At 40.1% G+C, this 27,421-nt stretch overlaps 1 protein-coding gene across 4 annotated transcripts in view; it reads left to right on the top strand.

The window, feature by feature from the left end:
• The window catches only part of PCDH7 (protocadherin 7), a 1,071,285-nt gene that overhangs the window by 507,862 nt on the left and 536,002 nt on the right, over positions 1 to 27,421 (top strand). For 2 of the 4 annotated variants that reach the window (XM_073646314.1, XM_073646324.1), the window contains exon 2: positions 3,859 to 4,075. The exons of 1 other annotated variant lie outside the window; for it this stretch is intronic. In XM_073646314.1, coding sequence (XP_073502415.1) covers positions 3,859 to 4,075 — 217 coding nt within the window. The remainder of the gene's footprint in view (positions 1 to 3,858; positions 4,076 to 27,421) is intronic. One more of the 4 variants, XM_073646334.1, reaches the window with a different exon arrangement.

Below are 27,421 nucleotides of genomic sequence, written 5' to 3'. Positions count from 1 at the left end.
TGGGCTCATATTTTTGTGTGGCCGTGAGGGATTCCCCATAATACCCTGCAGCTATGACATCTAGCAGATTATCATACATTGTACAGTGGTGGTCAGTACCTGGGCCATCACAGATCAGCAGTTTTCAGTGGAGCACTGTTTGTACTGAGGAGTCACTGGGTAAATTTTTATTTCCTGTAGTGTTTAAGCTCTTATCATCAGCGTGGTCCTCTTTCTTTTTCTACTGTAGAGTGTAAGCTCTTATCAGCTGTGTCCTCTCTCTCTTCCGTAGTGTGAAAGCTCTTATGGTCAGCAAGGTCCTCTATCTTTTGTCCGTAGAGTGTAAGCTCTTATGGTCTTTGAGGTCCTCTCTCTCGTTCATAGAGTATAAGCCCTTATGGTCAGTGAGGTCTTCTCTCTCTCGTCCATAGAATATAAGCCCTTGTGGTCAGTGAGGTCCTCTCTCTCTCGTCCATAGAGTATAAGCCCTTATGGTCAGTGAGGTCTTCTCTCTCTCGTCCATAGAGTATAAGACCTTATGGTCAATGAGGTCCTCTCTCTCTCGTCCATAGAATGTAAGCTTTTATGGTCAGCTGTGTAATCTTTCTCTCCTATAAAGTGTAAGCTTTTATGGTCAGCAAGGTTTTCTCTCCCTCTGCCTCTCTCTCTCCTGTAAACTCTTACAGTCAGTGGGGGTTTCTCTCTCTCCCTCTTTCTCCTCTCCCTCACATGAATTTTCTGAGCAATTCCAAGCTTCCCAATATTGAGTTTCACTCAAATTTATTTGAAATAATTTTTTTTCCTGCACTAAACAGTTTACCTATTTATTGTAACACTTGGATAATACCCATTACTAAGAGGAGCTCAGTGCTTAAAGTTTTTCACATCTCCTATAGAGTTCTAAACTAGTTATTTAAGTTCATATGTAGCCAGCTATCCATATCTGAGGAGAAGCCAGATTTATTGAGCTTGACAAGTTATAGAAACAAAGTACTCATATTTGGATGTCTTGCTATTTGCCCTTTATATAGAGTTTTAAATAGTGTGTAAGAAGTTTTGACTTTTCAATACTCCTAAAACTCTAGGATGACCTTGGAAAATAATTTTATATCCTCCCAGCACGGTGATCATGTAATCCCTTTGTGTGCAGTGTCCAATGTTCTCCGCATTATTCTCCCCAGCCTTTCCCTCTTTGCCCTGAGTGAAAGCAGATGTGCTCTATGGGTTGGTCACTACATTTCTCACTGAGAGAAGAGAGGAAGATTTAGAAATTGTTCAGTAGAGGAAGCTGAGGTAGGGTGTGGGGTCATATAAGGAGACCATGGGGCACTTGTAACTGCAGTGCAATTAGGGTTAAAACATATTTTTCTTGTCTATATGAGGAATATGACCATTACTCTAGGTATATTTAAGTTGCCTTCACCCCTTACCTATCTAGCTATGTCACCAGTATTTGGATACCAGAAATGATTATAGACTCTCTTTAAAGCAGAATGATGTATTTTAATTGAAAACAAATTAATTATGAATGTTAGTAAGATTTGTTTGGCTAATATGGAGTCTGTTCAAACCAAACACAGATGCTCGCTGCACCCCTGGAGAAGTCAAACCATTAGTTAGCCATTTGGTTTGTATATAGTATCTGTTAGAGGGAATATGTCAGTACTAAAGGACTGTTCAGTTAAGCACAAGGGCCCAGTGCCCCATTGGCAAGGCAGAGGAGTTTTGCTTTACACGTGACAGAAGATTCGCCATTTTTTGGCGGTGATGTATGCGATATGCATATTCCCGGGTAGAAGCCGTTTAGTGGGCATGGCTGTCCAGGGACGCGGCCTTGCTTAATACACATTGGCATGACCGAAAAGTACTGTGCACCTTCCCACCTACTTCTTTTCTTATCTCCACCCTGCTTTAGCTCTTGTCAAAGCTGTCAATCAAAAAACAGGGGTCGGCGATAGAGGGAAGATAAGTAGGTGGGAAAGTGCACAAAACTGCTCAGCCATGCCAAGGGTGCACTGGGCATTTGTGCTTGGTTTTAACTGTCCTCTTGTACTGACAGATTACCTCAAATGGGTATTGTATGTCAACTAAATATTTTCCCGTTTCAGATAACTGATGCAGTAAGTAGTTTAGATGCTCTTTAAAGATCAGCAACATTGACTGGATTGAATATGTGTAAAATTCCGAAAGAAATATTAACTCATTGATATAAATGAAATACATCAGCCGTATACATTTATAGTTGTTTCTTTTTCATCATTCTTTGCCATGAAATTAAAGATTTTTTTTTCACAGTCACTTCTACTTCTTGTGGAATCAGGATAGGTCTGAATTTTCATTCATGAGATATCAGCCTCATGCAAGAAAATAAATGACTGTGCCCATAGTGTGACCAACAGTATTATTCCAGAATTTGTAACCTATTGCAGAATTTGCTTACTTTGTATGTTTTATGATCGCCTAGCTAAATCTGTATTCAGGGTATGAACATCACAAGCAAACTCTGGATAAAACTGTATCTTTGGATTCTTCTGTATACAGTAGATAAATACAATGCAGTAGATATAAAAACGTTTATTTTTAACCATAGATTGTAAGCTCAGTTGAGCAGGGACCTTTCGCTGTGTCCTGCATTGCCAGTCTATTGCAATGTCCATCACTGCACTGACTTTTTGTACCTGTACATATTGTATATTGTTCTTAAAGAGAACCTGTCAGCCCAAGTTTTGTAATGTAAAGTAAAGACATGACTGTAATGGCGCTGTAATACTGATTACATTGATACCTTTGGTAAAGAAATCCGCTTTGTGGTCCTTCTGTAATCACCATTTGAAATTTACTGCTAATTAGATTTCGGTGCAGAAGGGCCGGACTGTGCACGATATCTTCCTCTCCCTGTCTGTGATTCTCCGACCCCTCTGTTGACTCCGGTCTATGAAGGACAGGTCACTACTGATAAGTCCAACAGCAGAGGCAGGTCATTCACAGACTGGAGGCAGGTGGAGGGGCCCGGGAATCACCAACAGGGAGGAGAAGATCCAGTGCACAACCGGCCCCTGTGCACTGAAAAATATGTAGCTGAAAACTTCAAATGGTGATTACAGAAGAACAACAAAGCGCATTTTTTCAGCAAAGGTATCAATTTAATAAGTATTAAAGCACCATTGTCTTTACTTTACATTACACTATCGTGCTGACAGTTTCTTTTTATTTCCTGTCTATTTTCATACTTTTATGCTTAAAGGGGTTGTCCGGTCTAAAATTAAAAAACTGCAGTCACTTTGTGTGACTGTAAAATTTTGCATTTTCCAGGCGTACGCACTGAGCACTGCGAGAATTTGCCAGTTTCTGAGCCAGGAACGACAGTGATTTATGAGTTATACTTACTCCCGGGCAGAAGCTGTCTAGTGGGGACAGCCTTGCTCCATACAAGTGTATGGAGTAAGGGCGTGGCCGTCAGGTGGAAGTGGCCATCCAGTGGGCGTGGACTCTATACATTTGTATTCAACAAGGCTGCGCCCACTAGACGGGTTCTGCCCAGGAGTATGTATAACGCATACATCACTGCCGTTCCTGGCTCAGAATTTGGTGAATCCTTGCAGCACACAGTGCGTGCCCTGGGGGGATGCAGAAGTCTGCAGTCACACCGAGTGACTGCAGACTTTTCATTTTAGACCAGACAACCCCTTTAATCCAAAATGATGAGTTTGTCAGATGTAGAAGCTGAGCTTGCTTTTTTTGCAATGTGTTCTGTTACTTCTGCATATACACTCTATATATGTAGAAGTTTCTCTGCTCCTGTTCTTCAGCTCTGTACAGTTGACAGCACTGCCTTTATTTAGAATTTTCCAATGACATTCAGAATCTTTTGTCTTACAGCCATTTCGTAGAGTGACGTTTTCTGTTGTGAGTCAACCTCAGGACCCTCATCAGGGGTCATTGCAGAGTTGCTATGACAGTGGGCTAGAAGAATCTGAGACGCCGAGTAGTAAGAGCTCTTCTGGACCAAGACTGGGTGCCCTACCACTCCCAGAAGACAACTATGAAAGAACAACGCCGGATGGCAGTGTTGGTGAGGCAGAGCATATGGAAAATGGTAGGGGCATACACATACACATGTACTCTAGGAGAACAAGTAAAACCTAGAACTAGTTCTGCTACCATTGCTGGTTTAGGAATAATGTGAAGTACACATGCTAAGAACATGTAAGTCAGATGTCACATTGTAAATAGCCATTTTAGAGAATATAAATGTATCTGGGTTTTGGGATTTGCATGCATTAGTTTTGGATTACAACTATTACATGGAGAGATATTGAGAAAGATCAGTTTTGCATACATCATGGGTACACACATTAGTCTGATATACTGTATAATAATAATGTAATCTTAAAGGCATTGTTCACCTCTGCTAACAATAGTGTTATTTTCTTAATGTTTTTGTGTCTGCAATATCTATGTAGACCTTTATGTCTTCAATCATTATAGACCTCCAACAAATCCTGTGTAGTTTGACCCAAACATACTTCCTTCTATGGTCCCCCTACTTCTTTCCAACCAGTTAAATGAAAAGTAGCAAAAAGTGTGTGGGGATTGAGGATCAGACTACATTGGGTTTCTTTGTAGTCTGTTACCATGGAGACACTTAGGTCACAAAGCTGTACATACTCTTTAAGGATCTCGTTTTTTGGTTCATAACTTGATTCATTTTATGCTTCTGCATGTGGAGTTTCTTGCTTGTGTCTGGTACATGGCAATAAATATATACATAATGTATTATAAATCAATCTACCTATTATTCCTCTTTTATTACATGCTGGAATGAAATGGTTATATTTGTCCATGTCTTCAGCCCTAGTTCTTTTAGAAAGTAATAATGCATAGAAAATGAAAGTAATATATGCAATAGTGTCTACATGTCAGATGAAACTCAATATTACTGAATCTCAATGATGAAGAGTTCTCTAAGTGCCGTGCTATAGGATGATCCTATAGATATGGTTGAAGGTTGTCATGGTAAATGAGTACATTGGAATTAGTGCAATTCTGACTTACATAGGAAAGTCATAAAGAAAGCCTTGAAGTTGAAAAGAGAAGGCGCTTAACAGATATTGAAAGACAGGGCATTCCAAAGGCATGGGGTCCCACACAACAATGAGAGAGGTCCTTCAGCTGAACATATCAGCCAGATAATAGCATTTCCCATGAAAGGGAGAAGAGACTGGAAGGTTAGACAGCTGAATGATGTCTGAAATCACTTTATTCAGACGATTTACTTACAGAAGTTTTCTTATTATGTATATTCAAAATAAAATAAATGACAGGTCTGGAAGTATAGAAGTGTCGATACAGAAGCTTTTGCCATTCATAACTCTCTGCATATGTAGAGATGGCAGAAGGCATCTTCCAAAGATTCTTTTGAGATTCTTATCGCACTTATAATGTAAAGAAAAAAAAACTGAAAAAAAAGATATGACACACCAATATACTGCCTATTGGAAATAGCGGGTTACGCTTTACAAAGGAAGACGTCAACGTTGAACCTATAATACTTATACATTCCTCCACATCAAAATTGCAACGTTGAGAAAGTAAAGTCATGGAATTGTCTCTAATTATGGAAATCACAGACATGTTTATGATATACAAATGCTAAAAAGATGGAAACAACGTTTTCAAGACATCTCAATTTATTCAGTAGCGTGTATGAATGCTATGCGCAGAAATGCCTGCACTTACACGCCTTGGCTTGCTATCAAGTTATTAATGGTTGTCTGAGGAATGTTGTGCCACACTGAATGCACTTGGGAAAATCATCAAAATCCACTTCTGGCAGATTCTTTTAACCATGTCCCAGATGTGCTCGATAGGAGACAAGTCCAAAGATGCGGCAAGCCCTGGTAGCATATTTAGATAATGCAGGCTGCTCCTAATAGCATGAGCAACTTGTAGCCTTGCATTATTGTATTGATAAACAGTTCTGGGGACATGTTGGAGATATGACCATACCATTGGTTCCATAACCAAAACAATGTAACGGTGATATGTTATTGTATCTGGAAAGAAAATAGAGGGCTCCAGCTCTTATACATTATGCCACCCCATACCGTAAATCCAGAAGTAGGACCGCTGTGATGTTCCCTCCTAAAGGCTTTTTCATTTACCTCATACCACCATTCTCAGAGGCTATCATGGAGCAGAGCATGACAGCAATAGAGTCTGGAATGGAGGTCTATCTTCTTTAGTAATGAATCACACTGTTGTATTAGATACAGTGATGGATAGAGATTGGTCTGAAGGCCATGTAGGCAACACCATGAAGAGGACTTCAGCTTAGTGTTACAATTATTTGGTTATAGAATCAGTGGAATCACCATTTCTCCAAAATGTCATTATTTTTCCAAATAATCTATTTTTCAACACAACTATGCCAGGCTGCATGTTACTGTAAGCAGCCTACATGGTCTAAGCGTGCTACCATTGCCGGCAGCTTCTCCAGACTTGTCTCCCATCAAGGACATCTTGACATCATTGTTCAGAAATTACAAAAAGCTCTGCCAGCAGAGGATCTTGACGGTTTGCATGTCCAAGTGCATTTAGCATAGCAAAACTTTCATCAGAAGCAATTAACAACTTCAATGATAACATATCACGAGAGTAAGTACGGTTATTTCTGCACGTTGTGCTCATTCACGTTACTGAATAAATCAAGAAGTTTTGAAAATTTTGTTTCCATTTTTTCATTATTTGCATATCATTAACATGTCTGTCCATCATTTGTTTTCCATAATTTCAAGACTTTTCTTTCTTGATGTTTCAATTTTAAGGTTGAGGAGTGTACATATACAAAGTGACATAAAATCATATCCCCAACAATTTTGTTAGAATAAATTGGACAACTTCTCTAACATTTTATCCACCACCTTGTCAATTTACTCAGAAGATTATAAGCCTGTATTGGGCATACTATCCTTTGCATCTGCTGATTTAAATCAGTATGGACGCTTCAAATTTGTCAAAAAAAAAATTCCAAATGTGCAAACTTCTTATGGCAAACACATTAAGGTCCATAAATTATCTGGTATGCCTGCCCTATTTGCATATTTTAGAGTAGTAAAAATAGAGGGTGGATAAAGTTAAGCATAACTTTTCATTAGTGAATGTGATACCTGTTATTACAGGAGTATTTAATGTAGTACTGACAGAAATGATAGGTACAATTTGCATATTTTAGGTGTTTTTCTCAATATGCATTATTTCTGTAAAAACATACGGCTGTAACTGTGGTTGTTGGTCAGGTTCTGCCTGTTGTGACGTTAGAATTCTGATTCGATCCAATCAGATGGTTCTCTCTTGCTGCTATTCCTTCCCCTCTCACAGCATACTGTAAGTCTCTCATAGACTGTGACATGAAGTTCTTCCTCCAGCTACATTTTCTTCTTGTTGTCTAGTATTTACCATACTAAAATAATTTTTGGGACTTAGAACAGAGAGTTTGCCAAGGGAAAATGTTAAAGAAAAGTGATTCTGGATATCGTCATACTTAAACTTACAGAAGCACTGCCACTAAACATTTTATTGCCTAAACCTGTGTAAATATATAATGTAGTGAAAGTTTGATAATGTATTCACCAGTCGCTGTCTTACTCGGTTTCCAGTGTTGCTTCGGTTCCCTTCTGTTTTACATGACGGTTATTCCGACTAGCCAGATCACATTGGGGTTTATGTGTCAATCAGAAGTAGCTTTCACAATTTAAGTCTAAGAAGCATCAGAATGATACTTACTTTGTCAAATGTCTCTTCAGAGAGGAAGAGGACTAGAACTCTAGAGCTACCTATTGGAAGTAGGTGGCACTAGAGTTCTAGTCCTCTTCCTCTCTGAAGAGATAATTTGCATATTTTCCAAAGGAGCATTGCAAGGCTTAAAAGTCTCCTCACCTTGGCATGTCAGGCTTGACATGTCACTCTCCGCAAGGAAAAACATTACCCCTTTGTAAAAGTAACTTCTGGCTCGCACATAAACCCCTGAGTGATGTGTTAAGTCACTATAAAAGTCATGTGAATGAGAAGAGGAGTAGAGCAGCGCTGGAAACTGGAGACGACGGCAATCAGTGAGTGTATTTCTGCATTTACAGTACATTACATACACATTTACACAAGTTTAAGCAATAAAAAGTTTGATGTGAGAGCTTCCTTAATAACATATGCTGACACGATTCCTGTTCAAAGACAAGAACAAATACAGACAGGCTCCATAATTACAAAAAAACTACTTATGTATAGAAATGCAATATTTCAGCGAAAACAACTTGAAAACCGAGCCAGGTAGAGAAGAAGAGGCTGCTAAGTGTCCCCCTCTGGCTTCTCCCCTCCAACCCTAGCTTGATTGACAGGTCTTTTTCAAGCTAGGCAGGGAGCAGCCAGTGGGAGCCCCCTTGCGGACTCCTCTGCCCCTGTGTTTGGATTGTTTCTGAAACTACGTTTTCTTTGAAACACCACAATGTTTCAGAATAAAACATAGCTCTCTGTCGTGCGGGCAGCATGAAATGACTGACAGGTTCCCTTTAAAATTCTGCTCCCTCCAGGTTTAGGAATCCAGTTGGCAAAGCTACTTAACGATTGACAGCTATATCTATATTCATGCCTCAGGGTTAAACTAGTACATATTATGCCTATTGGGTCTGAGAGGGCAGACCACCATGCACAGGGGATCAAAGTAAGCATCCTCATATGCTGCCCCTTCGTGTCATAGCTTCCTGCAGTCAGAATATTATTATTTAACTCTTTGGCTCTGTGAAGACACGCAGGGGATTTGGTGCCCTGTTTTATAAAAATATATATACTATGAAGTTTGAAGTGCAGAATAATGAATATAAAGGTTATGTGTGCAAAGATGGACACTTTACATAGTAATATCTATGTTACATAGAAATCCAAATGCAATAAAAAGCAACCTGCCCATACTCTGACCCTGAATCAGGTCAGCTAGAACTACCGCAAACATACACTCCCAATGTGACCCGCAAATAGTCTAAATTATAGTGGAAACTATAGCCTCTTCAATGTCATGCTGTGAAAAGCAGTGTGATACTGCAAATGCAATACTTTGACTCAAAATATGTTATTTAATAAAGCAAATAAGTAACGACAGGTCATCTTCACACAGATATCATGGCTAGCTGTAGGTGCACGCATCATTGGTTTTACAAATGTGGCAGAACCAAATTTTTATTTTAACTGATTGATCCTTGGCAGTTTATACCCTTTAAAGTGAATCCGTTTCTAGATTTTTTTCGACCCCATCTGAGAGCAGCATGATGTAGAGAGAAAAACCCTGATTCCAGTGACATGTCACTTACTGAGCTGCTTGCTGTAATTTTGATATTATCACTGTTTTATGTTTCAGATCTAGCAGTTCTCTGAATGCTGAACTCTGTATAACCCCATCCATACCACTGATTGGCAGCTTTCTGTGTACACTGTGCATAGGCAGAAAGCTGCCAATCAGTGGTGGGGGTGGGGTTATACAATGCTCATGCATATTGAGGTCTACATGGCAGCAGGTTTACTAATCTGTGTGATGATCTCCTGCTGATAAAACATCAATTGTATTAAAATTACAGCAAGCAGCTCAGTAACTGACACGTGGCTGGAATCAGGGTCTCTGTCCCTACATCATCCTGCTCTCAGATTAAGAGACAGATTCCCTTAAAGAACTTACTAATTCTCCAAAGTTCAAAAGTCTTAAGTCCTTCAAACATATTAGATGTCAATGAAATGATCATTTGGTTGAAAGCTATCTGTCGTGACTCCCCCATACACATAGGAGCACGCTCCCGCATTCTCCGTGTATAAGCACAGATGTGTGAATGTGAGAATCACACACCAAAAGGGGAGAACCCCCACTAAATATCCCTCACTAGCAGGACCTAAAACTTAGCTTTCAACATACAGGTTTCACCATTTACACGGCGTCATCAGGGGAAGGGACACATGCATTTATGTATTTATGTATGTATTTATGTATACATTTAAATGTATGTGTCCCTTCCCCTGATGATGCTGTGTAAACGGTGAAACATGTAAGGGGGGCTGATTTTAACTATTTGCCCTGCTTTGCTTATAAATTATGCCACCCGGGATGCCATTGATTGAGAAATAGCAGTAAGAATGGATGAATGAAAAAGCTGCACAATAGCAAACTAGAGGCATAGCGTTTTAATCGATTTATTTTGACGCCCTCCTTTACTTATGTATATGAAAAGCTACGTTTTAGGTCCTCTTAGTGAGGGATATTTAGTGGGGGTTCTCCCCTTTTGGTGTGTGATTTAGGATCCCTCCCAGGACTACATATACCCTATTGGTTTTTCTAATGCGAGAATGACCTATGACCTATGGCCTCATTCACACGTCTGGGTTTAAACACCTATGTGAGAAAAATGGTACAGACGTCATCCGTATTTTGGACCAGTGTTTATCAGTATTTGGTCCATGTTGCCATCAGTGTTTTGGATCAGATCAGTGTGATGGATAAAGAAATAAATGACACTTTGCAATGTTAGATACGGACAGCACACAGACTGTACACGGGCGCCATTGACTTGTATTGTAACATTTCACCTGTGATACTGGAGAAAAACGGACATCTCCATGAGTTTTGTATGGACATATGATCTGTGAGAAAACAAGGACATGTGAACAGCACCATAGATTATAATGGGTCCCTGGTCTATCCATGAAAAAAAAACAGATACAATGTGGACGTGTGAATGATGCCTTATAGAGAATCGCCCCAGACAAGTAAAGTTTCTCAGAGACGCCATATAATGACATATCAGTGCACTTAGTGCCTCTGTTTATCTTAGGCCTCCTCCTCATGTCCGTGTTTCCAGTACATGTGGTAGACGTGTCTTTCATGGATAGAACATGTACCCATTATAACCATGTCTGGGTTTTTAGACAAACTGTGTGTCCATGGAAAACACAGAGACATGGCCGTGTCTATCCAGCAGCACAGATGACAAGGACGAACACAAAAAGGTCTGCGCAAAACGCGTACAGCACACGGATGGCGTCAGTGTACAGTCCGTGTGCTGTCCGTATCTAACATGCAAAGTGTAAGAGAAGCTCTGTCATTTATTTATTTATCCATTATTATTATTATTATTATTTATTGGAAAAACACTGATGACACATTGATGGAAAACCCTGATGACACACTGATGACACACTGATGGAAAACACTGATGAAACACTGATGACACACTGATGGAAAATCCTGATGACACACTGATAACACAGTGATGGAAAACACTGATGACACACTGATAACCCACTGATGGCACATTGATTGAAAACACTGTTGGCACACTGAGGACACACTGATGACACACTGGTAACACACTGATGGCCCACTGATGGCACACTGATTGAAAACACTGATGGCACACTGATGACACACTGATGGCACACTGATGACACACTGATGGCACACTGATGGAGAACACTGACACCGATACCGTTTTTTCACATGCGTGTTTAAACATGGACGTGTGACTGAGGCCTAAGGCAGTTTATCTACTTGTGACAAGCTCAGCTCTGCTACATCTGATTATTATATAGTTATTAGGGTGAAGTCTATGTAACTTTGTCAGGGGGGCAAATATGGCAACCAATTACATTCAGAGATAATTTACGCTCTTTTTTATGTAAACCGCCCTGCGTGATTTTTAGGTTAGGGCGGAGAGGATGATTCCATACACATTACAAGTTCTAGAAAAACACCTTATTTATCCCTTCCTTAACGCCCTTTGATTTAATACTTCGCCCTTATATATCATCATCCTATTCTTACGGCCTTTTCAATCAAACCTATAAATTTTCCAGACCTCTGTTATTCTTCCCGTAGATTATTGAAAAGAATATAAAAATATTCAGCGCCGTGCGAGCCTCACCGTGGGTGACCGGTTTAATTAAAACCCATCATGACTTGCAACTGTATTGCATACCTGGAACCGGACCAAGTTTTAAACGGCTTTGGCGTTGAAAGGCTATAGGGTGAAATTTATGATCAGGTTGAGGAGTAATGAGCCGTGACATAATGCTACCACAGGCATGACAGGCCACATTTAAAGTGCAATCCTATTTAGTAATTCCAAGAATATAGATATTTTTGTGCCAATAGCTTTTACCATTTCCCTTTCATCCGGTCAGCGTGTTAAACCATCAAGGTTTTTTTTTTTTTTTAACTTTTACTTGCAGAATATTTCTCTCCACTCAATGATCAGAATACTGATATACAGACAAATGTTAAAGGTAAAGTCCTAATTACCGCAGTTTACAGGAGCTGAACCGAGGTGGAACGGAGCGTACTACAACCATGGCCGTGTCAAAAGTGCACTCACAAGTCACGGCCTGGGTAATGCAAAGAAAATACCATGATATTCTGCCATTTATAACATACTTAATGGCTGCTGAAGCTGTGTAGATGATGATTTAATGAGATTTGGAGTTCCCCATTCAGGTCACACTTAATAAGATATAAATATGCTCCTTTAAATACATTTTTTATGAAGAATGTGAGCACAGGCCCCGGATTTCTTATTCAAGAGAAATGGCAAATCATTATTTTCTATACAGTATTAATTATTTAGACCAATTCATAATAAACTACAGTAAAGTGGGCCAAACAAACCGGACAGATTTATATTGTATGTTCGGATTGGATTTAGTGAACATTTAAATAGAGATTATTCTTCCTTCATTAATGAAGCAAATAATATAAGGTATGTTTATTTTTTCTTTCTTGTTATCTGTATGGCACTTATTTAGCGTTAGTTATTGCGGACTTGTTATTTCTCCTGACGTCTGCTTTACTAAATTATTATATTCCCCAGGATATATTAATTTTGCAGCATATTTTTTTGTTATAAAGCTGCATTGTGCTTCAGGGGCTGAGTAAGAAGGACCGGCAAGCATAAATAGTATTTCATACAAAACTAGATTTAAAGTATGCTCATTATCAAAATGAGTTAAAACTATGAAATGGGGTGCAAATGCAAGGACTCTGACTCCTTTTCTTAAGTAATGATATTTAAAGAGAATTTGTCAGATGATTTTTACTATTTGATCTGAGAGCAGCATAATGTAGGGGCAGAGAGACTGATTCCAGCGATGTGTCACTTGCTTAGCAGCTTGCTGTAGTTTGAATACAATCAGCTTTTTATCAGCAGAAGATTATCACTGCAGTAATAGGTGTCACATGCCAGGCAGTCAGGCTAATCTGTGTAAATGTCATACACAGTGTAGGAAAGACAAAGTGCGACACGAAGGGATGAGGGGAAGGGAGCCCAGACACTAGGGAAAGGGGGAGTGGAGACCACTAGGCTGATCTAATATCACTCTGTCTCCCCTACCATCTCTATATTGGTTCCTCACCAATCGCAGCACAGGAACCTATCACTGTATTTCCCTAACACTTGGCCCTGGATAGGGAAGGGAGGATAAGCCCTAGTCGATCCCCACTGACAACTAAAGACAGCAAGGAGAGACAGACACTGGGGAAGTAGCTTAGCTTCAGTCAACTTCAGAGAGATGGCACACACGTCCTCTTAGCACCAGAGAGAAAGTAAACAGACTGCACTTGCTCCAAGCCTTCACAAGGGGTCATGTGAATATCACTGGCACCTCTGTGTAGCAACCAGGAAGTATTTAAACACCCAGCACCCAGGCCTGATTGTTAATTAGAACAGAAAGGAGGTAGCCGCAAGGTCCTAGAGTGACACAGCTAAGAAGGTGTCTGTAATGCCAAACGAAGGGATCTGTAGCGCCCCGAGGGTTCGGGCGCTACAGGGGTATTGCACCTCAACCAGAGGTGTGATATTCCACTCCCGGGTAAGGATGGAGTATGGACCAGGGCTCAGTTAGCTGCATACACCACACACACACCATTTCCGGGGGACAGCTCAACGGTGCTCCCATTTATACAGTAATGCAGGCACGACAGACCATGTCCCTGGCTGGAGTGGGGAGGGGGGAGGAAAACCCAGTGATGTAGGAGCAAAAGGGGACGGTTTCTGTAGCATAGGAAGGAGCTCATTGGGTGCTGGTCACCTGAGCTCAGACACAGTGAAGCAGATAAAAAGGTGGGGGCCATCTTATGAGGGAGTTCAGTGTTCTGTGAGAGGAGAAGGCAGGGAGCAGAGCTGCTGCATGGGCTCTGCTCCCTGGGCAGGCCTAGCACAGAGGCTGGAGCCAGAAGGGAGAAGAGGAGAAGGAGAAGGAAGAAAGGTGGAGAGAAAGAGGAGTAGAAAGGCTCCAGAAACAAGGAGGCAGAAGGGACCCTAAGAACCCATGAGATAACGGGTGAAGGGTCGGGCAGAATAAGGGTACCGGATTCCCAAGTTGGTGGAGGTAAATTATCCCTCAGCCAAAGACCGGAGGTCGTGATCATCTATTGGTGCGACCCCCTGCTACACCCACTAGGAAGGCACCACATAGGGTAAGGGAAACCGGCGATAGGTTTCACCAAGAGAAGGCCCGAGGCAGCTGGACAGAAGTGTGGTCACTGGTGGGGCACGAGAGGCCGGAGAAAGGACAGAAGGGGGTCCTGTGCCATACTCCTGAATTGCCTGGGGGTTGACCGAGCTCCTCACCTGGTGGACGCAGCACGGCTTGGGCAGTCATTCCCTGCAGAAGTGACTCGGATAACAACTGTGAATAAAAGACCCTGGACTGCAACACGTTGTCTCTGTGTTTCTTACCGCGCCAGCACTAATGGTACTGGGACGCCCTACACCACAACCCCCACCATCTACGCTCACTGCCCTGAGGCTACAATCCTCCCGTGGGGAGTTGTAGTATTCCCTGCTGCACCCACAACACCAGCCTCAGGTGTCTGCTCTGCAGTGGCGGTTCACTCTGACCGCAATCCACTGGTGGCGTAGTCGGACATTGCAAAACATATAGAAGACTGCCACTGGTCTGACCACCCTGAGCCACGGGATCGGGTTGCCACTACTGCCACCATCAGCACCGTACACTAGAAGGCCCGGTTCCGAGTACCCCACGGCCCAGGGGGCGAGTCAGATCTCCTGCAACCAACTGCAGGGCGACTGTCTGTTATATCTGACACACCCGTGACAGTAACTCCGCCCCCACCACTGATTGGCAATTTGCGGGTAATGTACAGTGTACACAGGAAGCTGGCTGTGGCTGGGGTTATACACAGCTTGGCTTTTTAGTAAATAATATCTGGCTGGAATCAGGTTCTCTGTCCCTACATATTTGCAGTATAAGGATAATTGGTACATGTGTGTAGTCAAGGGGTGCTATGTTTGTGTGCTGGATAGCAGAGCTACGAGAGAGGTGGTATGCATGTTACCTTATATTTGTAGATGTGAAATACAATAATTTTACTTAAAGAGGTCATTCACTACTTTAACATTGATGGCCTATGCTTCCACTAGGTCATCAATGTCTGATCATTGGGGATGCAACACCTTATACCCCCCAATGCCGATCAGCAGTTCTCAGTGTCGGCTGCTGCCGGAACTGACCAGCAATGAAGTTGCACAGAGCAGCCCAGTCTACTGATAAGTGGCCATGGTTGGGTATTGCACATCCGCCCCCTATTGATTTGAATAGGTGGCCGATGTGCAGTACCCGGCCGCGACCAGTATACAGTAGACGGAGCTGTGCATCTCCGTAACTGGTCAGTTCCTGGTGCTGCCGACACTGAAAACAGCTCATCGTCATTGGAGGGTACATTGTGTCACACCCCCACGATCAGATATTGAGGACCTATCCTATGGTAGGCCATCAATGTTAAAGTAGTGGACAACCTCTTTAAGTTCTAGGTGTGTGTGTGGGGGGGAGTTACCACACAGAATCTTTTCCAATGAGATAAACAAAAAAATAGGTCAGTGTAGTGACCAAGGCCCACTGGACCACAAGCCAAATATACAACCACCCAGTAAAAAGCAATTAATATGTTAAAAGTTAATAACGCATATTGTTTATTTGAATAAATATGTGACGGAACACAACAAGTAAATAAAAAAAAAATGTAACAGAAGTCAAGACATTTAAAACAAATGTGAGGTGAGGGGGACACGCCTTGTTTTGTAGAGTGACTGTTCAGCCTCAAGATACAGGAGCTTATATATTTTGTCCAATAAATAAATAAAGAAAATACAAAAGTTTTGTCAAAATGTGCTGACACAGTAGATCTCCTGACTACATAAACTGCTAGTGCATACATAAGTACCAGGACTTCATCCAAAGCGGACGACATCCTAGCCTTGCGTAACTTTAGAGAGTATGAATAATCGTTCATAGATGTAGTATATAAATGACATGAGCAACTTCAATAAAAAGGTACAATGGGACTAATACTCTGACTATATAATCTCAGTATAAACGATATGACTATATAATTGGATTGTCTAGTCTCTTGTCATGGAAATACATGATTACAGTCAGGTGACGCGCGTTATGGTATCGTGATCCGGGTGACAAGATCGGAACATTTACTCAGATCTGTTCTTATGGAATTTTTAACATAAACTTGTAACTTGTTCAGTGTTGCATGCTGTAATGCCCTAAATATCCCTTTTGCTCTCAGTTCAGTATTTTCCAGGAAAACTTCTAATTTCATACGCGCGCTACCTCCATGTACAGCTGCCGGCTTGCGCAAACTACTTATTTAACATTTGCTCCTTGAGTGGAATGAAAGAACTTTTTGCAGTTCAATTGAGACAAGTCCCTGATTACAGCTTTGAAACCATAAATCTAGCTCTATAATGCCAATTGTATTGCTTGGATTTGAATTCTGGTAATTTCTTCTACAATATTAATGGATCATTCTGACAGGAGTTGAATTGGAATTGAAACCTGTCAAGTATTCATTTGTCACATTTAATTGGAATCTAGGTAATCTGCAGTGTTTTGCTTCGCTAGGTTTTAATCAGGACTAGCATTGGATTTCTCATTTGACTTCCCCCATAGCAAGAATACTTTCGAAAATATCCGGTTTTCTTAATTGTGATTGTCTTAAATATTTGCCCCCTTTTATTAAACAAACGGAAACAATAAGCTTTCACTTAATTGCTTTTGATACTTCTCTTATAATATTTGCAGAGAAAATATTTTTCAAAAATGCAATGGTAACCTAATAGGTGTCTGGGACATAAAGGTAATCAAGCCAGTTGTCATGGTACAGCAAGCAAAAAGAGAGCAGATTAGCAAGAGCAAATACAAGTAATGAAAAACTGCTCACAATAGCTCGGATGCGCTGGCTAACTTCCTGGTAAAAGTTGAATTGTGGTAGACAGGGCTGTTCACAAAGGAGATAGGAGCCCATTATGAGAAATTCATTCAAGGTTGTGTTAAAGGGGTTTTCTCATAATGACAAATGGTTAAAACTCCAAAGGGCTTTGAAAAGCAAGAAACTTTGCAATGTATTTCTTCTTAAAAATTCTCATTGTTCTCAAGAACTGAGGGATTTTTTTTAAAATTCTACAGTTCACAGCTCTTTTCTAAGTTACCGGTCACCTCTTCAGTCTACTTGACAAGGAGTGCAACATCTACAAGCTCTTTCTAATAGAGCTTGTAAGCACTGCTTTGAAGCTGGTTTGATCCCTGGATCCTGCCAGTTTCTGAGCTCCTGTGCTCTTTCGAGATAAAGCTGCCTCTGCTTGCTGCATCGAAAAGAGCACAGTTCGGTCTTGTGGTGCTATGCTGCTGCTAATCCGAACTGTCCATTAATCAGCAATGGCTGCTCCCCAGCAAGCAGGGAGCCAGGAGGCTGGGAAGCAGAGCAATCCTGATTAAGAATTTGGGACAACCAATATAAGTGGCATGAACTACAAACTGGTTGACTGTTATCCACAGGCCCATAAGTGCCCACTGAACTGTTTCAATAAAAGACAATTCATACAGCTGACTAGAGAGATGCAATTTTTAGGAAACACTCTCATTAAACTTTTTATTGGTTAAACCTGTGTAAATGGATATGCAGTGCAAATCCAGTAATAAACTCACCGATTGCAGTCTTCCCTAGTTCCCAGTGCCGCTGTGGTCCTCTTCTGGGTCATGTGACGTCTGTTGCGACTCGCTGCATTACACTGCGGTCGATGTGTGAGCCAGAAGTAATTTAAAGTCTGTTGGGTGCTAGAAGGAGGCTTTATAGACATTCATTGTAAAAGAGACTTCCAGCTCACGCATCGGAATATCCATCAAGTGACCCAGAAGAGGATCAGAGATGTGCAGGAAACTGTGGAAGATGGCTATCAGTGAGTATATTAATTCACCTACAATACTTAAACATTTACACAAATTTAGCCTTCCAAAAATTCATGAGAGTGTTTCTTTAAAGGGAATCTTTCACCTGTTTTTCGCTATGTAATCTGAGATAGAGACCCTGATTCCAGCGTTATGTCAATTACCGGTCTACATATGTTATTTAGATGCAATTCCTGTTTTCTCTACTGCCGATTTATTACTGCTCAGAATGCCTACTCCACCCACACCACTAATTGGCAGCTTTCTGTGCACACTGTACATTGTCAGCAAGCTGCCAATCAGTGGGGGTGGGTGGTATACAGAGCCATTGGCTAAGAGACATGAGACACCTAGTCCTGTAGTGAAAATCTCCTGCTGATAAAATCCTGATTTTAATGAAACAGCAACACACAACCTGCTAAGTGGCACATAGCTGGGATCAGGGTATAAGCCCCTACACCAAGCTGACACATTTGCAATGTAATCTGAGAGCACCATGGTTTAGGGGATAAAGAAAACAGGAATTGTATCAAAATGGCAGCATATAGACCAGTAAGTAATACAACCCTGGAATCACGGTCTCTGTCCCTACATAATGCTGATTATATTGCAAAAAACTGCTGATAGATTCCATTTAACTATAAAGTGGAAAATACCACTTTTAAAAGCTCCACTGTATTAAAGACATGGTGCATGGTCTAATGCCAGGGAGCGTGGTGTTATCCTTCTCCTTATCTTGCGACCTGTAAAAAAAGTTGGCACAATCCTAATAATAATAGTAGCTTTATTTCCATAGCCCCAACATATTCCACCAAATTTTACGATTGAGAGGGGACTTTTGCAAAGAAAATAAGACATTACAGAATAACACATAGATCAATATATACCAAGAGGAGAAGGGACCCTGCTCACAAGAGCTAACAATCTATGAGGAAATGGGGGAGAAACAAAGGTGAAACACCACTTGTACTGTGTGGTCCATGACCTTGGGTCAGTTTTCCTTATCTATATGTAGTCTCTGGTTCAGGAGAATCTGTAGATTTTTCTACCTTATATGGAACGTTCCACCTTTAAGTATTGAAATGTGCAGTATTTATCCTACAAAGAGACGCACTCATATTAATTATACATTCATTTGCTCCTATTTTGTTGATTTTTTTTCGGTAAAATTAACTCCCGAGCTTCTACAGAAGTCGGAATGCTATTTTTTTTTCCATCCCGTTTGCTTATGTTGTGTCAAAATGGGTTATGAGATGACATTCAGATTTATGCACAGAAAATTTATTGCAACACATTAAAATGCAAATTCTGCCATTCGTAAACAGCTTTGGTTACGTGCTTGCAATGTATACGTCCAGATTTCATAGATTTCTCTTCGGAATGGAATAAAATATGACAGACTGTTTTTACTTTTTTTTGTGTGTATGTGTAACAGGATCCCTCTAGCCTATCATTGAGAAACATATTTTTCTTTTGCATTTAATATAATGCTCAGCACTTTAATGAAATGGTGAAGACAGGCGGAGGATGCAGGAATTGCACAATTACCTTCCTGGTAGATGTAAAACTTCTAAAACATGGGGATTATTTACTAAGTGTGTTCTTATTTTGGGGGTTGGTGAGATATGACATATTGCTTAATATTGCGGATATATAAAATGGTCACACGGAAGGAAAGATTTGGAAGAGAGTAATGGAGGATTAGTTAAAGGGATACTGTTATCCTAGACTGAAAGCATAAACGAAGCACACGGCCTTGTAAGGGATATAAACTCTATCAGAATCATACCGTATAATTCAGAGGTCCATGCAAATTGGTGTGAGAATGGACCGCAGTACACGGACTGGCCGCAGCTCTCCTGAACCGAGCATGGCAGCCTCATAAAAATACATTAAAACCAAAGAAATTAGCCAGAGAATAAGTTTGCATATGTGCTAAGTGTAGGAGAGCATTCACACTGTGGCCATTTCACAGACAAAACCTAAAATGAAAACAAAATGAGCATATGCCCTGTAGTAAATAAGTAAGTAATAGAAATAGTATATGTAAATAAAATACGGTACTTAGTTAACACTATTTTGATAAAAAAATTGTAAAAGTCATCCCACCACGACAAGGTGCACCCAATCGGGACAGTCCTATCCTGTCTCTAGTATTAAAACCTCATCTCATGTCAGCCGACATCAATATAATTGGGGCACAGCAGGACCATGGCCTAACTGTTCAGACACCTTCTCATGGGAAGCTATATAGAAGAAATGCCTAGCTCAAAAAGGAGAAGCCACATCCCTGTTTGTACAAAGTTTAAGAAACGACAGCAAAACTGTTATGTGCTATGCAGAGAAACCCAGCAAGACTGACACCAAACCAGCAAAGGCGCAGCCACAAACGCACTTGGCATAAGCTAACCAGCTAGGCAAGCCCTTGAGGGTTGGGAACACCGTTCACCTAGTTCCCAGAAAATAGAAGGGAACTTTGTCAGAGCCCTTCCCAGGCCCACTGCTGGCATCTGGTGACACGGTTGGTGCCTAGTCAAGGACAAGGTGAGTTCCTCTGCAAGAACCCCAAGAAGTGTAACCAGAAGAGAAAATGAGAAAACCCCTGAAAAGATAGCAACACACTTTTAGCTCCACTCACCACCACAGCACATAGTAACTACAATAAACAGCAAAGGACTGAGCAGGGAGCAGGGTTAAATAGCCCACCAAATTATCAGGTGTTGGATACCTTCAAATTATCCCCAGAGAGCCACTCCCTGCTAGATTGCACAGCAAAATGGGCAAAATCTCACCATTGCCTAATGCCTGACACAGCAGAGTTCTGTGTTGCCTGGCAACCGGGGAAATCAGTGAGAGACACAGCGTCCCACGTCCTCACACATCCTACTACACAAGAACGTGATGCTCCATAAGATTGGGACAGCTTCCCTTCATGCGTAGTACCTCCGCCTCCAGACTCAGGACAATGACTACGACTACGACCAGAATAGCTTAGCACCAGACCAGATTCATTCCCAGATGGGAGCACAGAGCCAACTTTTAAAGAAAAAAACAAAGAAATAAGCCGGACCATAAGTTTGTATATGTGCAAAGTATAGGAACACATTCACACTGTGGCCATGGTGAAGACAGGTGGAGCATGCAGGAATTGCACAGTTACCTTCCTGGTAGATGTAGAATGTCTTAAAGGGAATCTGTCACCCCCTTGGGACCTATAAGACCGCTAATATGGGCATACAGGTTATAGAAATGTGAATCTATATTTACCTGTATGTGCCATATTAGTGGTCTTGTGGCTGTGACATTGCTTTTTATAAAATCCTTTTTTCTAGTATTGGCATCAGGGGACGCCAAGAAATGCCCGCCTATCTGCTTAAATTAAATATCCCCCCCTCCCCTGCACACCCCTGCACATCACAGAGCCCTGTGACATGCAGTCTAGGGCTGCACAGCCCACGCATGCGCAATGCAAACGAGGTTTGGTCCCCACTACCTCCCGGCATCCTGCTATCCAGGAGGAAGTGGGGACCGAGCCTCATTGTTGCGCACATCGGAAGTCACTGGAGCAGAAGTCACGGTGACTTCCGGTGCCTCCGTACTAGAGCAGATTAGTAAAATAGGGCAGTGAGAAAAAAAAAGTGCCCTGTGACATGCATGGGTGGACATGGGAGGGGGGAATATTTAAATTAAGCAGATAGGCTGGCATTTCTTGGGATCCCCCGGACACAAAGCCTAGAAGAAAGGATTCTATAAAAAGATATATCTCGGCAATCAGACCTCTACTATGGACCATACAGGTAAGTATAGATTTACTTTTCTATAATCTGTATGCCCATAATAGCAGACTGATAGGTCCCAGGGGTGACAAATTCCCTTTAAGCACGAGGAATATTTACTACATGTGTTCTTATTTTTGGGATTGTTGAGATATGACTTATTGCTTTATACTGTGGATACATAAAATGGTTACAAGGAAGGAAAGATTAGGAAGAGAGTAATGGAGGATTATTTAAAAGGATTTTGTTATTGTAGACTGACAGTATAAACTAAGCACATGGCCTTGTAAGGGACATAACCCCTATTACAATCACACTTTTCATTCAAATCGGTCCAGGCACAGACCACAGTGCACGGACTGGTCACAGCTCTCCTGAATCAAACATGACAGCCTCATAGAAATACATGTAGCTGTCACTCTAGGGTCGGGTGACCGGTAGCCACTCCAGGCATTAGCTGTCTGAGCTCAGTCTGATTTGCATTGTCATCTTCATGAGTCCTTAGTTTTCTAATTGCTGTCTCTGTTCTGCAGACACTAAAGTTTAATCAGATATGCTGATGAGGCTGCTCAGTGCACACTAGGTGTTACCAAGATGCTCAGTGCACTGTTCTGCCTGCTTGCTTTGCATGCCCCCACATCATTCACTGGTGATTGACAGAGCTTGCTTATTTGAACTTTCTGTCCAGTGTTTTCTCCATGCAAGCTAGCACTATCAATCACCAGTGAGGGAGGCGGGACATGCAAACCAGTGACAAGCAAGGTGCACTGAAACTATTGGCCACACCGAGGGTGCACTGAGCTATCTATTTAGCATAATTGACTAAACTTCAGGTTTTGCAGAACTAAGTCAGTACTCATAACACAAAGTTATGATTTCTATAGGGGCTATATGACCTTCAATACCATGTGCTAAATTTCTACTGTCAGTTTGGAGTCACCAACTTCCTTTAAAGCACCACTCCAGCATTTTTTTATTTCAGTGCTGGAGTGGTGCTACTAATCTAAGTTTCCTAACTCTAGTATTGTACTTACCAGCCGCTGTCTTCAGCTCTTTCCCGTGCCGCCATCTTGTGAACACAACTTCTGACTGACCAGAAGTCAGAGGTAACGGTCACAAGTGCTCAATGTAAGTCTTTGTGAGTTTTGTTCTGGCTCTTATTGACTTACATTGAGAAGTGACTTCCAGATCACCCAGCAAAAACCAGAGTGTTCTGGCAGGTCACAACCTGCAGAAGACCGACCAGAGTGGTGCCGGTAACAGATAAGGACAATAACTGGTAAGTATAATACTGGGGGCATGGAAGCTACATTAGTGGCACCACTCCAAAAAAAACACTGAAGTGGTGCTTTAAGGATGCTAAAACTGCCTAAAACAATTGACGATTCTCCAAAAACGGTTTTAAAAATTAAATGTAGAGATAAAATAAATAATCTGTCCTCATGACCCCCACAATCAGTAGCCATTCTATTCACTGCAGTTTATGATTTAGCAATCTCCATATGCATAAAATGTGCAGTATAAAGGAAACAGCTTTCAGTAGATGCATATATCAGGGGCATATGAGTTTGTGTCCTGGGGGTCACAAATAGACACATGCACGACTGATGTAACTACATGCAAATAGTTCATTCCAGTCTTTACTATATATTTAGCACAAACAGGGTGTTGATCTTGAACCGTAGACAAGAACAAATTTTGCAGTTGAAGAATCAAAGATAATTCAGTCAAAAGTGAATTGTTTTTTCCTATATCATCTAGATTTTTGTAGCTTTTAATGATTTTTTTATCTCCATCATTATGAGGGCTGCCCTTTTGCCTGAGCTTTTTTTTTAACACCAGTTTAAAGATTCGGAAACTAATTTTGGAAACTAGTGTTTGGAGGATACTTTTGGATTTCTATGGGAAAGTGTTGTGGGCATGATCTGTGATCTGTGCAGAGGTCACTGTGCAGAGCAGGGTAGTGGATAGTTGTGACCATCATGTATTGTCAATTGGAAATCCTGTGTTATCCACTTCCAGCTTTATAAAAAAGTTGTTATTTTTCATTATCGTGATAATGAGATGACTGCTGAGAAGTGATCACTACAGAACGGGAAGTGTCAGCCTATAAAGAGCCTTAGGGATCAATGTGAAAGCAGCAACATTTTGGAATTACGAGTTTACTTTAACAGAGACATGAAAAGGTACAATCGGTAATTAGAAAAAATTCAGTATTTTTGGTATGTATAAGAGGAAAACAATAGGTCATTTTCTGAAGATGAGTTCCCTTTGAAAAAGCAATCAATCAATAATATGGAAGTTCCAACATCAATACAGCAGGGAGTAAGGGTATGTGCACACTTCACACATTGAGTATTTGCTGCAGAAAATTCTGCTTCAAAAATATGTTGCATGAAAAATGTGCATCATTAAATGCAATTTTTTCTCATTCATTAAAATGAGTGAAAATTGCAGCAAAATTGCTGTAAGAATTGACGAGCTCCATATTTGAAAAGCAAATCTGCAAGGAAAACAAGCAACATGAGAAAGAGATTTCAGAAATCCAATTCACTTTGCTGGGACAGTAAAATGCTGCATTTTTTGTGCACATAAAATTTGCAGGGGGAAAATGCGGGAAAAATTTGATGTATGAACATACCCTAAAGAAGACTAACATGGTGGACCTTTCAAAAGAGGATTAGTCTGATACTGGAGAAGATTGATAGAGTTTAGCCGAAAAAGTATATCTGCTAAATGCATGCATCATAGTTTTAGCATTAATGTGGCGAAGAATCCAAGCTTTGTTTTTGTAGTGAACGAGATCTCAGAATAGAATAGGGGTAACAAGATTTTGATCAGAATTTGAACATTGAGTCTTAGGCTATGTTCACATGTTGCATTTTTTCCATAGGCAAAACCTGCTCTCTTGGCAGGAAAGAAGCAACATAAAAAAGCAGGCTTTGATGAGTTTTTGCTGCGTTTTTTGAGGTGTTTTTGGTGCATTTTTTACTGAGTTATTGTTCATTTGTCTGTTGTGCATGCTGATAAAGTTTAGTACATAAAAAAATAATCTGATTCAACTTTCTCAGGTTGTGGCACCAAAAAGGCAGCAAAACCTGATTGATACGTGCGTTTTTTGCTGCGTTTTTGCACTTCCCATCGGTGGGTGAAAAACGTTGAAAAAACACTGAAAGAAGTGAAATGTTGCAATTTTTGAAAACGCAACTCTTTGACAAAACAGTCAGGGAAAAAAAAACAAGGTGTGTGCATGAGATTTCTGAAATCTCATAGACTTTTCTGGTACTGTAAAACGCAGCTGAAAATTTGCATAAAAAACATGCAGCAAAAATTGCTGCAAGAACGCAAAGTGTGAACATATCCTTACAGATCGGATGCTGAACTTTTACTTCCCTTTGCAAAAGAATTTGGATGACTCTAGAACTTCAATGTGTGAGGACAACCTATGAGTCCGCATCATATATTATACTAGATATTGAACTTTTTAACAGTGCCGTCCTTTTATTATTTGACGCTATTAAATATTTATTGACCAAATATTTTTTAAGAACATATAGAAAGAGTTTGAAGGTAACAGGGATTAATCTCTTTCCGTGATATGACTTCTTACTTTCATAAATATTAAATGTTCCAACATGTCACACTTGGCAAATCTGAAGCCAGGTCTTTGTAATGATCTGTATTTTAACTTATTTGAACTTATTTTGGAATTTATCCCAGAGCAAGAACTGAATTATCTTTCACCTCAATAATTTCCTGGCAGAAAGAAATATCTAGAATGTAACCTTTAGAAAAATATTGTCTCAATATTACTTTCTATGCTATAATCATGATAAATGGATATGGTTATTTAGATAATTAAATGCATTAAATTGGAAATATATTAAATTGTAGCAATGCAACAGAAGGAAAGATGGAAAAATGTTATAGTTTGTTTTAAAAAATCGGTCAGGGTAACATAGTGACTGTGATTGTATTACAAGATGTCTCATACAAGCTACACGTCCAAAAAACATCACAATTGCAGCAACTTACATAATGGTCTGTAATGGCAAAGTTATGGGCAACTTTTAAAGATTTTATACATTTATGTATTTTTGGAGTGTAGAATTAATATATATTCTGAATTTCTTACTAGATCAAGTATTGAAGATTTATAAAATTGGACTTCCAAGTGTCATCTAAAATAAACCACCAATGTAAAACGAACCAATTATTAGGGTACCCTATTTTCACCTATTGGTAGACATAATATAACAAATTATAATATTTATAACAAATATACGTAAAACATAACAAAAAATAATTTAATTAAAGAAATAACCCTTTTCTCCTTCTATTAAAAAAAGTACAAAAAATCCATTATTTTATATAAAAAACATTTAATTGTAAACAGATTCCAAAAAAACCAAAAAATACACATATCGGATATGAAGAATTCATTCAGAAAAAAAAACATAATATAAATTACACAGTAATTTTTCTGGGCCCCTAAAAATCAATAATTATAATAAAAAAAAGAGCCTCACATAGCCATGTCAGTAGTAAAAAAATATATATTCCTGTTCAAATGCAAGGAGGCAAAAAATGTAAAATTAAAAAAAAAAAAAATTTAAAACAAATGTCTGATCATTAAGTTTATCAGCCAGGTCTGATTTTTAAGGAGTTAAAAAAGTTTTTTTGATCTCCAATACTAAAAAAAACATAGTAGTGTTCAAACTAGACTCCTATCCAGTTTATTTATTTTTTTTATAACTCTAAGTAACTCTCTGTAGTATATTATGAAATTACCTAAACCTTTCTTGGTTTTTACGCTTAGACAAGATACATAAGTTGGCTATTTCACAGCTTCACAGCTTTTACCGTAAAGAATCCTTTTTACAGAGATCAGAGCTTTTATCCTCTAGTTGCAGCAGAGAGCAGATCATGCCTTCCATGCCTTCTCTATAACTAATGGACTTCATGTCTTGCACTCTTTCCATCTTCAGTCATCTTGTTTCTGAGCAGTTGATAAGCATCTCCTCGCTCATGGTCTGATGACTTGAATGTCATCCTATGGTTTGGATATAATGGGCTAAAAGCATTAATCATCTTCTAACAAACATGACTAATTTGCTGCTGAGGTCACACTTTTATCTAGAACCATTATTTGCAGCACTGAGCTTGAGCTTTCCAATTGTGGAAAGTGATAACAACATGTTATTTAACAATTTTTCTTTGCATTGTTAAAGTGACATTCTCATCAAGAAGAACACAGTGTTTTTGCAAATGAATATATTGCTTTGATGCTGCGTGTTATATTATAGGGAAAAGCCATTTTCTTTTAACCTTGCTCTTAACCAGCGGTGCCAAATAAGAGATTTCTAAATAATGCACCACAGAAA

The sequence above is a fragment of the Phyllobates terribilis genome, unplaced genomic scaffold (assembly GCF_046119375.1).
Source record: "Phyllobates terribilis strain yellow unplaced genomic scaffold, ASM4611937v1 Scaffold_1__5_contigs__length_1240528914, whole genome shotgun sequence".
Classification (NCBI taxonomy): Eukaryota; Metazoa; Chordata; class Amphibia; order Anura; family Dendrobatidae; genus Phyllobates; species Phyllobates terribilis.
This window is presented reverse-complemented; position numbering and strand designations above follow the sequence as displayed.